A 17813-nucleotide genomic window follows, 5' to 3' on the forward strand; every position below is an offset into this window, starting at 1 on the left:
CTTAGCATTAGAGTCACTGAAACCATCTTCTCATCTGACTCTGTAAAATGTTAAACAAGAGGATCTTCCAAAAGGTCAGACTGTTTCTTTAATGGATAACCTTGGTTATTTTCAGTCTCAGTGTCATTCTCCAAGTTTTTAACCACCAGAACAAACAACTGTATTCAAAGTTTCAAAGTGTCCTTCACTGTAACACTTCCCATAACTTCAACACACATTTCATATATCTCCTATAAGTCTCCTTTGGTCTCGGTACTGTGTTAGTGTTCAGATACATGGCACTTTTCCATCTAAAATACAAATCCAGAGAAGAGAGTGAGAACGGTGATTGACGCTGACAGGATGATCCTCGCCCTGATCAACAGGCCTTCAGCTTCAGGAGGGTTTCTGCTGAGTACAGATGAGTCCGTCAGCAGATGAAGAGGAGTAGCGACCTTCGTCTTCATCCTTCTCCTCCTCTTCCTCTCTGTATTTCTCCCTGGGTTCTTCCACCAGAAGCTTCAGATGGCTCAGGTGATGCAGAGCTCTGAGGACAGAAATATTCATCAAAGATAGGTTTTCTGTTACTGTAAACTCACTCAACTGGGTCAGAAAATCCAGTTAACCCAGTCGAGACCTTTTAAACTGAATGGGTCAAAAAGGACACAGCTAGGTTTCTAAACAAAATGAAGGAAATGTTTAATGTACATTATGAAATAAAATGTTTATTTAGATCTTTATCTTTTTAAACACAATTATTAGGCAGTTAAAACAAATATTTTTTACTTTTGAAACCAAATGATGGGAATTGTTTTCTATCAATCATTATGTGATTATACATTTTAAACTTTCTGTCATTGAACTGTTTTTAATCGGCTTAATGAGCCACCAAATATTTGAGGTTTATATGGTACGTTAAGGACTTCCTTGAAAATATACAGGAAACTTATTAAGTTTCTTTCACATGTATAAATAGGTATGGACTGGCTGTACTTAAAGATAATGCTAATATCAGTACAGCTGCAACTAAAGATTACTTTCTTTATCGTTTGATCTGCCTATTATTTTCTCAATTAATCTTTCGGTCTAGAAAATGTCATAAAATTATGAAAAATGACAAGTTCCCTGAGCCCAATGTTTTTTGTCCAATGAATTACCCAAAATCCAAAGATATATGACTGTTATATAAGACTGAGAAAAGCAGCAAAGCGTCACATATGAGAAACTGGAACTCAAAAATTTTTCTTGCAATTTTGCAATTACGTTTATCATACTCACCGACTTAGTTTAGCATATTAGCAGGCTAACACTAGCACTAGCACTAGCACTATTAGCACAAACACAGCAATGAACAGCCGAGGCTGTAGAACATTTTGTGCCAGCCCAGCGATATTTCACTGCATAAGCAACAAGCTTGACCTCCTGCTGCTGTTAAAGGAAAAGTCAGGAGATACCAAAATCATTAGTGTTCATGCTCTGGGGACCATGAAAGTCTATACCAAATTACACGGCAGTCCATCAATAGCTGCTGAGATATTTCAGTCTGGACCAAAGTGGTGGACTGACCAACCTTGACATCCCTAGACCCACGCAGCTAGTGTGGCTAAAAAGTCTTGAGGCCAGACCTGTGACCCGACTCCAATACTACACTCCAGGTGTGTAGGTAATGAAAATTAAGTCAAGTCTACAAAGTCGTTCTGATGTTCATCCTGATGTGAGAAATCAAATGTATGATGTGCTCAGTGTCAGTTACCTGTGTAGTGATGGTCCACCAGAAAAACTCTCCAGCTCTTCACCCTGTGGCCTCTGCAACACAATCACAACTCCATGTAACTCGAGACTTGCTAACATGAAACACAGAAGGCAGAGTGAGGTTTGTTCCTCACAACACAGCTGAATGTTGTCCTAAGGTTTGTTCAGGAATGAACAATGACAAATTAATGAAATAAACCATATTTAGTGTTTCTTTAATCTTAAAAACAAACTGTCTTTTTTCCTCAAATACCTGACTGACTATCTGCTTGACTAGGGTCTCCTCTGTCCACTGCCCGTCAGTGAGTGTTGGAGCTACTGATGCTTCTTGTTGTCGCTGAAGCTTCGCCTCCACTGCCTGCAGTCTGAACAGCATCTGTTTTAGAGCCTCCACTGGACCAGGCTGCTTCCAGATGCTGTTTCCGTGGAGACCGCAGCCCAAAGTCTGAGAGAGACAGCACACAGATGTGGGTGCTGTGATCCTGGATCATTTAGACATCAGTGTACATGCGTCATATGTTCCACAGGGGAAACCCAGCTGAGGTCCCCATTCACTGAGCCACTGTTTTTATATCGTAATACAAGATAGATAAAGGGACCTGCAGCGTCTTTCTGGCATGTCATCAGAAGCAGGGGATCAGCGAAGGGTGAAGAGGGAAATAGGAAAGACTAAAACCTACCTGAGCTCCTCTGTCAGTCGGAGCCTCTGTACCGCCCTCTGGTGCTGCTGCTGAGTCCCTGCAGGTTAAACATACCATCAACTATGATCAGTGTGTTCAGTCTTGGTGCATCTGAACTTACAAAATGAGTGTAAATAAGTCTTACAGGGTGAACGAAGGACAGTGGGAGGGCGAATTGAGCAGCTGCTCCTCGGTGTTCACTGGACTGACTACAGAACAACAGCAATAAAACCAGTTATTCAATAAGAAGTAGGCATGTCCGGTTGTAGAAAATATGTCTAAACCTCTTTGATAAAAAGATTTTACTGTTACCGTCTGACTGTGGCAGATAAGCTACAAATATGGAAAAGGAAAAGTTTGTTTTGTGTAATTAAAATCAAAAAAACTTTGAATTAATTTTCAGCATTAATGACAGAACACTATGAATGATATTTTGAATATCCAACATGCATTTATACATTCAATAATAGTATAATTTGATCGAACGATAAATATTTATACTGACATTTAGACACAAACAAAACTAAACCAAGCAACTTTTTGGTTTTTGGTGGCTACCAGACAAATCTGTGTACATCTCCTGTCTGCAGCTGTTTGACAGCAAAAGCTTTCCTGCTCCTTCACAGTAAAAGCCTTCCAGTTATCTCAGTGTTAAAGCCCTGTGGCTGGATTACAGTAAAAATTCTCTAGCTGTTTCAAAGTAAAAGCCTTCCATCTGCTTTGCAGTAAAAGTTCTCTGGTTGCTCCACACTAAAATGCTTCTTGCTGCTTCACAGTAAAAGTAAAAGCCTTCCAGCAAGTAAAGGTTACCTTCACAGTAAAAGTGCAGCTGATAGCATCACTGCTACTCCACAGTTACTGTGTTTATTGTAATATAGACCAGCAATGGGTGGAAGATGTTTTGGTTTTCTACATTTGTGTGACTGAACGTGACGAGATTATTGAGCTTTTCTTCAACCTGCTCAATGTTGTCTTCACTCTACCAGCATCCTAAACTTGTAGGAGAAATCATAAGCAACTAAAGCTATTGGAAACGGTTTTGCTACTGCTCTTCCTATCACACAATGAACAAATCAATTTAAAGCAACAATTAGCAGCTTTTCTGAAACCTTTGTGTAAACATTGTATGACTAGAATGAGACATCAAATTAACTGTAAATTGAGACCAATGCCAGATATTATTATTATTATTATAACTCTGTTATTTATGAGCAGAATAAGGCCATTGGAGAACAAAGTAAAACTGTATCTACACATTGATCTGGATAACAAAACTGTTTGCGATTTTTGTATGGTATCTGAATTGTGTTTATCCTATATAGTGATGCTAGCTGGTCTCACCTAAATCTGCATGGTTATCTGTGCCTTCACAACTCTGAGACAGAGAGTTCAACACCTGATCCGCCTTCTGGATTAGAGACTCGATCCTGTTGTCTGACAGAAGAATCAAACAAACAGACAAATAACACACACACACACACACACACACACACACACACACACACACACACACACACACACACACACACACACACAGGTCTGTTACCACTGAATCATTTCAGAGGTGAACAATTTGTTTCTGCTGAAGGAATTTGGGGTTTTAAGGATGCCCCTGACAGTAATGCTATCCAGAGAGTAGGGAAAGTCTTTTCAAGTTTCAGAGCAGTTCAACATCACCAGCACTTCCCTAAAATCCCCCAGGAATATTAGCCAAAAACACTGATCACACTGATCCTGTCTACTTTGACCCTTCAAGAGCCATAACTAACACTGCGAATCATAACTCACCTGAAGGAACCAGTCACCCACAGAGACTAGCTGGCACCAAATTAATCTTCATTTTTGGGACTTAAATAAAAGACCAGAGAACTGAAGTAGATCGCTAGGCAAACCAGCCTGACGATTTCAGTTTTTTTGTGAAATACTGATTTTTTTTCAAAATAAGCTGTTGTGCCGTCGATTTGACTCACTGCTTCTCAGAGTAACAGTCATTTCATCTGTCTTAGGTCTTGCAAACCAATCTCCAAAATAGACTTGAAACTCAACTAATTATTTAGTCACTTACCCTAGCTTTGTATTGTTATTCCCCTTTTCCTTTTGTGTCTTTGTTTTGTATTAGTTGTAGTGTTTAGTATTTTTCACTGTAGTTTTAGTAATAAATGAAATGCGTGTAATCAAAACAGAACTTGTTTGTGCTTTTTTGTGTTTGCATCTCATTGCTTGCCCTAAAAAGATCTGTACCTTGCAAACAGTAATTAAGTTTTTTATTATTCTATAAAATCATAAATAAGATTACTAACCATCATAATTGAAGAAGGACAGAAACTATGTCCAAATCAAAGATGATTAAAAGACAGAACCATATAGAACAGTTAATTTACAGTGAGCTCAGTTAAGAACTGATAACCTACCACTGGCAAATGAAGTAGGCAGATATTAAAGCATTACTGAAGAAAAGCGCTCGTGTTTTTTTGTGACCTTGGTGCTTTTGAGGATGACTCTCATTTTGTGTTCCATTGCCCAATGTACAATGACTTGAAATCGTCTGTTTGAAAAAAATCAGTTGAATAACCCTGATTTACTTTGGTTGTTTGAAGGTTTTATGTTGAATTGGCTCTTTAATAATGAGATGTTTGTTTTGGCGAGATTTATAGAGAACACATAGCAGATGAGACCCTCTATCCACATTATGGAATCTGAATGGTTGATAATGTTCCCTTTTTGAATTTTTTGGAACTGTATATTATGATTTGTTATGTGTCCATATTAGCTGAGCACCACATGGTGCAGGACACTCAAATCAACAAATCAATCAATCAATCAATAAACCAATCAATCAATAGATTTTTACCTCTGAACAGAGTATCCATGAGGTCGGCGCTTTTTCCCTCTGTAACAATCAGTGAAATCTGTTCAGCAAACTGAAGCCTCAGATTTCGAAGAGTCTGCTGGCTGTCAACCTGATCACCAAAAAAAACAAAAAAAAAAAAACAAAACACATACACACAAATTATAACAATTGGCTTGGAATTTCATTCTCGATGTTGGAAAAACAATACAGTAGTATGCAAAAGACAAAGACTGATTTTCAAAGTGAAAAGAATTAATTCCAACCCCTGCAGCAAACAGACATTAAGAATGAGCCTTTCTTCAGATGTTAACATGCTGTTTGTAATCTTAATTTAAAAAGATAGAAACAAATGTTTAAGTCAGGGGACTTGGAAGTGAAAGTGAAAAAAGGGTGGCTTCTACAGCAAGACAATAATCCAAAGCAGACCCTAAAAATCCACCATGGACTACTTCAAGAAACACAAGCTGAAGCTTTTGGAACAGCCCCACAGTCCCCTGACCTGATCATCATTGAACATCTGTGGGTAGATCTTAAACATGCTGTGTGTGCAAGACAGCCTAAAAGTATGTCAGAAGCTGAAGTGATCTGCAGGAAGAGTGGCTGAAAATTCCTAAATCAGGAGTAGAAAGACTCTCAGCTGTTACAAAAACGGTACGTAATATGTGATATCTACCAAAGGGGGGGATTACCAAGTACAGACTTAGTAGGGTGTCCAGACTTTTGTAATTGCCACAATAACTAAGTTTTTTCTCTATTTTTAAAGTCCATGAAATAAACAGATCTAAAACAGAAAATTAACATTTAAAGAAGAGAGGCTCAATCTTAATGTCTGCTTGCTGCAGGGTTTGTATTTACTCCTTTCCAATTCAGAAAATACTGTGTGTAATTTGCTCAGGGATGCGGAAAAACTTTTGAATACAACTATGGGTGAGAAAATAATCTCTACTTGAAAAGTTCCACTAACTAGCTTTTCCAGAGGACTTAAATGCATCTCATTGTCTTCTTCAGTGAATGCAGTCACCGTTTACCACCTGTTATCAGGTGAAGGAAGTTCCCCACTTAAGTCACCTCATGACAACTAAGCCAGCTCCATCCACTGATGAAGACTGTCAGATGCGGCTGAAAGCTCCGTAACAGCTAGTAGGTGGACCTAAAAAATAGATTATTTTGTCACACTCATTGAAGTGATTCTGTCTATATCTCCCACCTGCAGCCTCTCAAGAAACACTGACAAACACTTATTCTTGAGTAGGGACCATTCTTCATCAGGTCTTTGCTAAATGACTGATCTGCAGTCACTGATCCATTTAGGTCGGGAATAATTTTTCAGACAACACGAGCTGCTGGCTGATTAAATTAAAAAGTTCCACAGCAGCGAGATGTGGTTAGATCACCTGGGAACATGTCTGGTTGGTCCCATCATCCGCCAGCTCTGCTACCCAAGATGGAGGTCCGGCTCTAGGGGCTGCAGGTGGAAGAACACCTGGAAAAACAACATATAACCTCACTAACAAACATAAGGATGTGGAAAATGGTCAAATTAGTACTATGGTTTCTTAAGAAAAAACAATTTCTGATTCATAACCATGTTATACATGGAATCGGGCTTTTCCAGTCTCACACAGCACATACAGTTTACAGTACAGAGTTTGCAGCGATATGTGGCAGATTTACTACTCATGCATCTTCCTGCGGCATGCAGCTGAATCAGGCGCTTCTCAGATCGAGGACAGCAAACTTCAATTGGAAACAAAGGGAGTGGAGCACATTTATTGATTTTAATAGTACAAACCCTACATTGGCATTGAAAAAGGGATTTTTCAAGGTGTAGGTAGATTAATCTAACATTAGCTCCTTGAATTGGCTGAAAACACTATCTCTGGCTGACTTAAATGTTTTTAGTTGACTTGCTTAGAAACAAGAATCCTGTGAAAGAGGTCTTAAATATTCATTTGATGGCTACATATACGATATCAAGCTAAACGAGAGAGGCTAAAGCTACATGTCCATGGTAAAAAGTCATCCCCATCAGTTGATGATCCATGTCAAAGACATGGAAATGAAGTAGCAGTATTGTGCTTGTTTTAAAATGTAGACCTAGTTAGTCCTAGTATTATAACTACCATGTGATAAGAGGAAATGTAAAATCAGACATTTTTCATTCCAACATAAACCTGTTAGGGTGCTTAGCTTACTTGCTTGTTTCTAGTTTCTACACACTTTGAGGATGAGGACTAACCAATGTGTTTGACAAACGTGACACTATCTCGGGTAATGTTGGCTGGAGTTGATGGTGTGTAAATGTCCTCAAATCCAATAAAAAGCAGGACAGAGCCACTAATGTTAGCGTAAGTAGTCCACAGTGGATGGGCTAGACTTGAACCTGGGTTTTCTTTTATATGACTATTACCCCCATAAACTAATGTGATGTGATGATAGTAAGCTAGTTATCTGGACATGCTACAGCTTACATTAGAGCAGTCACGTAAACATCAGTTTACAATTTTGGGTTTTGGAAAGACTGAAAAAACAGACACCATCCTCCAAACTCTTTAGGTACCAAGTATCCCTCTAAATACAACATGATGCGCACTGCTTCAGCTGAGACATCCAAAGCTTGACAAGCCTGGAATGCCCAGTTACAGTTGGTAAACTCTGATTGGGCAATTAATACCTGTGGGAGGGGTTTAGTGAATGGTGAAGTCACAATGAGTTTCCCTATGATATAATTTCTGTAATATGGAGGAAGATACAGTATGTGTTACGGAGGGAACTGAACCATGAACCCTAGCAGTGATGGTGCCTTGTAATGAGTGTTTTACCATGGTCGTCCCACAGCTTTGACTCTGGGGGCGGCAGCAGCTTGCTGCGGTCAAAGCACTGCATCCAGGCTTCCACGCTGGATTCGCACTGCAGGTCAGGCATGCTGCTCATTCCAGAGGAGTCCATGTCAGCCTTGTTGCCGGTGAGACAATGAGGGCGTTGGAACAACGTAGATGGCTCTGCCCACTCTGACTCTGCTGCTCTCTGTGCAAACTGGCAGATGGAGAAAGGCAGAGGGAGGGAACAATGAGGCTCACAGGCTCAACAGCCCTACACAGACTCAGATTCTAAAACACACAATGTCCAGACCTTAAAGAGAAAAACAAAAGTGTGAATGATAGTCACCTTAAAGCTGCTCACAGACAATATGTCATCAAGTGTTTTAAATGTGGGTGCTCCTGGTCTTCCTCTGCACCATGTGAGGAGGACAAAGTTATGAAATTATGTAGACATTTTACAGAGCAGAACAGACATCTTTCAGAACACACCCCAAATGATACAGATAAATGCCAACAGCATGAACCTGGAGCTCCTGGGCATCCTAATTAGGTGAGGGTGGTGGTGGTTCAGCCGTGGGGTGGCGTGGCTGCTGCTATGCCCGGCGCAGGCTCTATGTCCTGGATTGGAGGAGGAACAGCGGGACTTGGAGGCTCCTGACTGGGACAGGAGGCCTGGACAAGCAGATGAGACATCAGAGGAATTTAAAGACACAAATTTACTCAAAGAATGCACTTAATCAATACTGTTATTATTGTTTCATCTATCAATTATTTATTCTATCAATCCATGCATCATTTAGTCCAAATAATGTCTGAAATACAGGCAAATGTCCATCAAAGTGTTGTTTTTAAGTCCGCTGACCGAGACAGAGTTGTGGCTAATGCTTTTAAAGGTAAAGCCCAAGGCGTTGCTTTTAAAGACCATGAGGTGTGAGAGACATGTTCAAAGACCTGTGACCAAGGCAGAGGTATAGTAGATGTGTTTAATCCCTGGGATGAAGGTGGATGTCGAGTGATGTGTTTAAAGACCTGTGATGAAGACAGAGGCGTCTTTTTTTAAAGACCTGGGATCAGGGTGGTAGTGTGGGAGATGAAATTTAATAACTCAGCTAAAAGCGCAAGTGTGGGTGATGTGTTAAAAAACTTTGAATGATGCGGAGCTGTGGGTGACACATTTAAAGACCTTGAAAGAAGGCAGCGGTATAGTAAAGTGTTTTACAACCTGGGATGAAGGTAGAGGTATGGGTGGGGAACTTAGAGGCTAAGGATGAAGGCACAGGTGTAAGTGATCTGTTTCAAGATCTTGGAGAAAGACAAAAATGGGCGTGATATGTCCAAAAACTTTGAACGAAGGCAGAGTTCTGGGTGATGCGTTTACAGACCTTGCATAAAGGCAGAAGTGTGGGTGACAGGCATCGAGCCATCATAAGGGATAGACAGCAGCTCATCCGTCGTCATGGAGAGTCTGTCTCGGTTGGCACTGTGATGGAGGGAGCTGACGGGGAGGTTCAGGAAGTCCAGCTCCCTTTCAGTCAGACTCTCCCTGAGAACTATGGGTAGAAACAAAAAACATAAGGACAGTAAAACAAACACTACCTGATGCAGACAGATATAAAAAAAAAAAAACAAACATGTTAATTTGATGATTTAATACTAACATAAAAATAATAATGATAATGATAACAACAACACACAGGTGTGGCATAAAGTGAACTAATCATAAAAGGAATTTTAAATATATAATTTAAATCATTTAACATTGTAGGATAGGAAGAAGAAATGCAACAGATTCAATGTCTATAAGGTGACTAGCTGAATTACATTTGCAACGCCCCTTCCCTGGTTAGGCTTTTACTTCAAAAGATTTGTAAGATGTCTTGAGTTTCATTGACTTTAACTTAACGACGCTGAAAAAGCAAATAAGTAGAAGTGATTGGAAATAAGTGAGGACTGTTTTTTCTTGGGAAAAAAAGTCTTACTACTCATGTATTAGACATATTAACACATAGACCTGACACTTGCAGCAATATAATAGGACCCTATCCAGACCTATCCGAATGAAGATAGTTTGGACCCGAGTGAGTGGACCAGTTAAGAGCTCTACGTTGTTCTTAAGTGACAGGAGTTCCATGGTGACCTACCATCTTTGTTTCTGAGTGTGCTCACTCTGGGTCTGCTCGGAGTGGAGGGGGGACTATGCGGCAGAACTAGTCTACCTGTCAATGACCCGCTGTTCTGACAACTCCTCTCGAAGTCTGTGATGTAGGCATCCAACGCTGCCGAGGCTGAGTCATAGTCCTGCAAAATCAATCACTCACTCACTCACTCAATCAATGAACATCCAAGGATTTATTTTAAGTAAGTGCAACACCACCAGAATCTTTTTGGCCAGCAGCTTGTCTTGAATTAAGGCAAAAGACAAGAAGCCAGGAGACATCACTGCAGGGTATTTAGTGTGAGGCAGCTGGAGTGCTTTTACTGTGAAGAAGTTGGAGGGCTTTTAACTTGAAGCACTGAAATCATTAAGAAATAACACAAGTTTAATGGTAACACTCCCTTTTGATCCATATAATGCTACTTTTCTTTATCAAAAAAAAAAAAATGCTGAACTTCTATTGACAATCTGCCATATAAATTATGATGGGAGCTAACTTCTGTATTGCTATTCAAAAAGAGAGGTCATTGTTTGCCAGGTGGGATGAATGGCTGCCACAATTAGCTCAGTTACTGTGACCGGACAGAAGACAAAGAGAGGCAGATCTCCTCCACAGAGCTCCATCACTGCCTTAGAAAACGGGAGAAGCAGAACGAACCTTGTCTCTGTATCTGAAGGTGGTAATGTGCTTGGGAGGCAGCAGGCTGCTCCTCAGATGACCTGAGCTCGACAGCAGGGAGGTCACCGTGGACTCTGGAGACACAAAGTCATCGACCGGGCAGCCATACTCCATGCTGACAAAAAAAAAAAAACAACAGTAACCACATTCTGAAGTTATACATATCTAATACACAAGGCAGTCTGATGCTCGAGAGGAGTGTAACATGTTCACTGTGGAACTGCTTCTTTAAATTCTACATCCATGGAAGGTTTTTTTTGTATCAGTGTTTCCACAAGCAGCAAAGGCAAAACTAAAACACAAGCGAACTGGTGAAGATCTTTTCCATCATTTGCTTGTGTGTTGGACAAATGTGACCCTATCAATGGGGTCACAACTTTTGGAAAACACCTAGCGACGCATGTGATCCCACAACTGGAATTTCTTATCAGGTCAGAGGAGTCTGATGGACCACTCAGTTCGGTGGACCCAGACTACCAGTGAAAAGCATTTGTCAACGATCCCTGTCATGATCAGGTTGAAATTCAGACGCACACCGATGTTATTCTAGTTAACCATGAGCTGGACTACCCCCCAAAATACATGTCTGTGTTTTCTCAAGGGATTTTGGCCAGTTTGCATCTTCTAAGAAAATCATGTCAGTGTCGAGCTGAAGTTATTTTAAAGTTACGAAGCTGCCTGACGTTAGTTTGCTAATTTGGCTTTAGCCTAGCCAACAGCTAGCTACCGTAAACAACCGTAGCTACCTAAACAGCAACCAAAACACAAAGCAAACAACACTGTAAAAGGCCTAACAGACTTAATAATTAGTACGTATTTAACGTTACGGTGGTTTGGAACATATGCAGTGTTTATAAAATGTTTAACAACCGTGCTGACTTCACATATTCACAAAGCCTCAAAAGTTAGGAAAACTCACCTCGGATGTTAAAATTCAACTTAGCATCTCTACCAGGCTAAAAACGGGAACTCAGATCTAAAGGCTCCAAGAAAAACATATGAATCTGTATCAAACGAAAACAACACACTCACATTTTTACTCCAAAATATCTCCTTTTCAGTGTGTTTCTCTGTGTACAGCGTCTGTTGTTGCAAACAGAAAATTCAAGATTCCCGGGTAGCGCTAGCTCACAGTTAGCTGGTCTAGCATCAGTTTAGACCCGACGGGTTGCGCCAGAGAAGTTACGACCAAACACCATTCAAGGACCGGGGAACAAAGTCTGTTCATGGTTATCAACGAACACCCAGCGAGAGACACACGGTTGGTACAGCGAGCCTTCATCGATTCCGCGAACGTTTGAGGTTCTTCGGGACCAGGGGCTCAACCTGACCAACTGACTGTCGCGGCGAAACACCGCCCTCCGTGATATGTTGTGGTAACTGCACAGGGAGGGAGATATGTGAGGGGATTCCAAAATAAAGTTGAAATTTCAGTGAAAATACATTATACGTTGCCCGTGTGACCAGTGTCGAATTAAAGGATGCATTCTACCGGATTAAAGTACAAATTATAGTTCCGACTGTGTCATCGATTTGGATTTGCCAAAAACAAAAAACAAAAAAAAACCCCGCAAACGTTAGATTCCCAGCTTTTAATGGAGTTAGTTAGGAGTCAGCAAACTGCCGTTCAGCTCAACTGAGAATGATGTGGCCAACAGAACAGAAATTAAACTCAGGCTGGTCATGGACGCGTGTTACACGATCCACGAATGAAGGGCAAGATTTACAAATCCATCCAACGACTCGTGCGTGATCTGGGATCCTCAAAAATGCGTGTTCCGATCCGCACACAAATACCAAGCCATTTGAACAAACGTAAAACTATCTTACAAATGCACACATCACAACCTGAATTAATATTAATATTCTGCGTTCAGGATTTTGACTTCACTTCAACTTCACACATCATCCCGGTGTATACAAACGTCTATGTATATTTGTGACCTTCTTTGATTTATTCGCAGGTTGTTAAAGTTATGTGCACGGATCAGGGAACATTTGCTTGTGGAGTGTCGAGACTCCTCACGGTCTCCAGCTCCACACCCATCCGCAAATGCACGCAGCACTGGGAAACCTGCTGGAAAACTGCGACACCTGGGCTCTCCGTGAATGCACGTATAATTTCAAAGTGGGAAAGACGTTTTTTCTGTATAGAACTAATAGGTCGAATAGATCGACACCTCTCGATTAGAACAGATACATTTACCAGCTGTAGACTCTCAACAGTCCTTTATAAATGTGACTATATGCTTATAGGTGGTGGACCTGTTCTTCTGCTTGGAAAACAGCAAGTACTGGGGAAAATCAGATGAACCTAACCTCTAACCACCGAAGGGGGGCTCTACGGGAAACACAATTCTAAAGGGAGGGAAACACTTTTGGGAGAACAGACTTGGATACAATATTTTAAAACTTTTGGAATTTGATTAGCATTTAAAAAAAAAAAAAGTTCTATCGTCTGCCAACTGGCTTATGAGTACTGGGGAGCCCGTGGCATTTAAAGGCTGGACAACTGTTATTTTTAAAGTACACTGATCAGTTACAATGTTAAAACCACTGACAGGCGACGTGAATAACTTTGATCATCTTGTTACAAGGGCGACTATCAAGGGATGGGATATGATAGGCAGCGAGGGACCGGTCAGGTCTTGAAGTTAGTGTGTTGGAAGCCGGAAAAATGTGCAAGTGTTAGGATCCGACCGACTTTGACAAGGGCCAAATTGTGAAGACTGGGTCAGAGCAACTGTCCCTGGTATGCAGTGGTTAGTACCTACCAAAAGTGGTCCAAGGAAGGACAACCACTAAACCAGCGACAGTTATGGGTGCCCAAGGCTTGTTGATGCGTGTGGGGAGCAAAGGTTAGCCTGTGCAGTCCAGTCCCACAGAAGAGCTACTGTAGCAAAAATTGCTGAAAACCTTGATGCTGGCAATTACAGAAATTTGCAAAAAACCCAGTGCATCAGAGATTGCTGCGTATGGGGCTGCGACAGACACAGACTGGTAAAAGTGCCCATGCTGACCCCTGCCCACCGCCAAAATCGCCCACAATGGGCATGTGAGCGTCAGAACTGGAACATGGAGCAATGGAGGAAGGTGGATGATATTTTCTTTTACATCATGTGGACGGCCAGGTGCGTGTGCATCGTTTACCTGGGGAAGAAATAGCAGCAGGATGCACTATGGGAAGAGGGCAAGCCGGCGGAGGCAGTGTGATGCTCTGGGCAATGTTCTGCTGGAAAACCTCGGGTCCTGGCATTCATGTGGATGTTCCTTTGACACGTAGCACCTTCCTAAACGTTGTTGCAGACCAAGTACACGGCAACGGTATTCCCTGATGGCAGTGGCCTCTTTCAGCAGGATAATGCTTCCTGCCACACTGCAAAAATTGTTCAGGAATGGTTTGAGGAACATGACAAAGAGTTCAAGGTGTTGACTTGGCCTCCAAATTCCCCAGATCTCAATCCGATCGAGCATCTGTGGGATGTGCTGGAGAAAGAAGTCTGATCCATGGAGGCCCCACCTCACAATTTACAGGACTCTGAAGTGAGACTATCTGATCCCGGTTCTTTTGTCACATGTAGTTTTTTCACAGCCATCTCCAGCTCCAAAATTCCCAGCTCAGATTCACATATTTCTTTGAACTCAGATTCTATTTAGGGAATATTGGGGAATATGAGCCTTTATCAAAAAAAAAAAAGCAATTTTGGAGCAGAAGAAGAGGACAATTTTGAATAAAACAGAAAAATCTGGCCTGATATATCTTTTCTCTTTAGGATTTCTTGGTCATCAGTGATTAAACTGCACTGTTGTATTGTCTTCTTTGCTTTAACCTATTAAAATAAGAAGAATATTTTCTTCTTGCTTAATCTCTTTTGCCCTTGATCTTACAAGGGAACCTTGTGCTATTCTATAATTCATACAATCTACACTGTGAACTTATAAGTGCAAAGTTGCTGTCACTCATTAAATTGTATCACAAAGGGAATTTTTAAGATTGAGTTCTGATTCCCTTTGTGTTTTACACCACGTCTTTACTATATGTAGTTGTAAACTCTATAATCTTAAATTCGAAATAGTACTACTTCCATAACTAACAATATTATTGCCATTTATAATGCTAAATAATATTTTTTGACCATATCACAGCATTCTTTACCTTTTGAAAGTTTAGAATTTTCCATCTCTTCTTACACCCAGGTTCCTTCTTTTTTTTTTTTCAGAACCTCCAGTTAATTATCTTGTTTGTCAAATATCTTCCCATGGTTGTAAACAGCTTCCAGAATTATGGCATTGTATACTTCACCCTTTTCTACCATTAACCGTGGCATTTTTGTCTTTTTGGTAGGATGTATTTTTGAAAGAGTTGGTGGGATCTTGTCTGTGTCGTACATTTATTTGCGCTAGCTGCAGATTCATACATCGGGTCGGCATAGTCGTGTCATAAATGCAAGAGTTTGTGGGGCTCAAGTGCGAAAAAGCAACTTTTTGAGGTAAAAAACACTAGCACTTCCTACTAGAATATCCACTCAGTGTGCCATGTTTCCAGAACCAGAACTCACAGTTAGAGAAGCTGTCCGCAGACAAGATGGCAGACTGCTGACGCTAGCTGGAAGTTGACAACAACAGCCGGAAGTTGCAAGGTTTTTTCCTTTTCTTCTCTTTCAATAGTGGTAATTGAACGTGTTTTTTTTTCTGCCTCCCCATTGTCTAACTTATTTTAAACCTGTATTTAAAATTATTAAAATTACCTTAAAAGAAATCAGAGTTTTGGGTTTGCATGTTTATGTCACCTTTATGTTAAACTTCTCACCTTAATGTTCAATTCATAATATTTCAATGACCATACAAGATCGAACCCTGTGTAACTTCTAAAACTATTGCACTGACTCGTGACTCAGTTTTACTGTTAAGCTTAATTCTTTGAAATCCACGACCACCGTAAAAATAGTTAAGACTGAAGCTCAACTTACACTGCATGGCTCAAAGTCATCCTTTATACCAAATGTGGACAGAGAGTCTCTTAATTTTGGCAAAATAGTGTAATCATACTATAATGAAACCAAATGTACAATAATGTCATTATTTGAACCAAAGTTCAAACAATGAAATTATACTTCAGTATAAATTATTAGTGACATCAAAATCAGACTCAAAATATGTAACAATGTAAAATTAATCCCTGTGTAACTTTGTAAATATTTCACTGGATAATTTTACAACTATGTCTTCATTCTAACTGGAGTAAAAAAAAATATCACTCAAGTCATATCATTTTTACAAATCTTTTTTTTTCAAGAAACATCAGCATGGGTTTTTCAGTTTCAGTTACACTTTTAATGACTTCTCTTACCTCATTCCATTTGCCATAGGTTTTATGGAGTGACAATGTTTTCACATGACAGTGAAATTATTTTACAGGTTTGTACTACAACAGACTGTTGCGACTGAATTAGCCTGCTTCATCCACCACATTGTGGTTGGGGAGCACAGGTGAGGCTGCTCTATAGCCCCAGGAGGAAGTTAGCTAACTTCAGATCTAACCCCAGTCTCTATAATCAGCTGCCGTTAAACGGAACATGGGAGCTTTACTTGGCTCTCGAGGAACGGCAGCTTTTATTTTCTGACAAAAGAACATTCACTGACAACTGTGTCCATAAAACCAACATGACATCTCTTTCTGTTCAAACTCTTTTGCATCTATATGGTTAATTGCATTGCTTCTAAAACTGTAAGTGAACCAATGTCAACTCTCCTTTAACTCTAACTGACTTGCGCTACATTATCACATGGGAGCATTTAACAGTTTGATTCCCAGATATGAACAAAGCAACAGACAGTGGCAGCTTTAAAACCTAGACATGAGTGATAAATGAAAGGAAAAACCAGCGTAAAGTGTCTTAGTAAGGTGTTGGGTCACTATGTGCTGCCAGAACAGCTTCATTGCACCTTCGCATTGATTCTCCAAGTCTTTGGAACTCTGCTGGAGGGATGGACACCATTCTTCCAGAAGATAATCCCTCATTTGGTGTTTTGGTGATGGCGGTGGAGAGCGCTATCTGACACGTCGGTCCAAAATCTCCCATAGGTTCTTAGTTGGGTTGAGACCTGGTGACTGTGAAGCCCATAGCATATGATTCATTTTCGTGCTGATCAAACCATTCAGTGACCCCTCATGCCTTATTGATGGGGGCACTGTCATCCTGGAAGAGACCACTCCCATCACTTACATCTTTTCCTCTTGCCATCTTGAGACAAAATCAGAATCAACGGGGCCTGCTCAGCATTTTGACACATGCCACAGAGCACGATTGGATGTTAACTGCTCAATTGTACCATGCAGTGCATCTTTGTGGAAGCTTCTGCATTCGTTATGTTTCCCCACCCATTTATTCAGGTTTTTCCTTGAATTTTTTCACCTATCTGTAGTTTCAGTTGATGACCGTTTAACTTGGCATTTTAACTGTTCCAGTGATCGCTCCACTTGCAGCCATGAAGAAAACAGACACCCCAGCATACATTCACCATCTCCGGCACTGTCTTATTCATCATCCCACTCTTACACATACATTGTCTAATTGAAATCTGCAAAGAAGAATTCAATATTGCAGCGTCATTTCCTGTGAGTGTCTACCATGGTGTCCATTGTCATCCACCATCTTGTCTGTAAATCAACACACTGGGACTTGCTATCCCTTTCAAACAACATAAATAAATTCAAAACATTAATCGATAGTCAAAATACACGTTGAAAAGAAAGAAATTCAAGACAATAGTTTTCCTTATTGATCATGGCTTCACATCTGCACAGATGTTATTTTAAGAATCTTCACATCTCATTTAAAGTTTTTGTCGCTTAACGCTTCAAGAATTAAATCAGTAATATTCCTATTGTAGA

The 17813-nt window shown here is 40.4% G+C and overlaps 1 protein-coding gene across 1 annotated transcript; it reads right to left on the bottom strand.

Annotated features, from left to right (window-relative positions):
- Nucleotides 1–70: 70 nt before the first annotated feature.
- c20h18orf54 (chromosome 20 C18orf54 homolog) lies at nucleotides 71–12289 on the bottom strand. Its single transcript, XM_040157099.1, has 15 exons — nucleotides 11951–12289; nucleotides 10898–11033; nucleotides 10226–10382; nucleotides 9467–9634; nucleotides 8609–8756; nucleotides 8431–8494; nucleotides 8085–8298; nucleotides 6657–6745; nucleotides 5263–5371; nucleotides 3753–3845; nucleotides 2557–2620; nucleotides 2412–2469; nucleotides 1985–2176; nucleotides 1733–1785; nucleotides 71–526 (listed from the first exon to the last, which is right to left on the bottom strand). Exons 2-15 carry the CDS (start codon nucleotides 11030–11032, stop codon nucleotides 376–378), a joined length of 1695 nt encoding a protein of 564 aa, XP_040013033.1. The 5' UTR covers nucleotide 11033; nucleotides 11951–12289; the 3' UTR covers nucleotides 71–375.
- Nucleotides 12290–17813: the final 5524 nt, after the last annotated feature.

Source organism: Xiphias gladius, chromosome 20 (assembly GCF_016859285.1).
Source record: "Xiphias gladius isolate SHS-SW01 ecotype Sanya breed wild chromosome 20, ASM1685928v1, whole genome shotgun sequence".
NCBI classification, from domain to species: Eukaryota; Metazoa; Chordata; class Actinopteri; order Istiophoriformes; family Xiphiidae; genus Xiphias; species Xiphias gladius.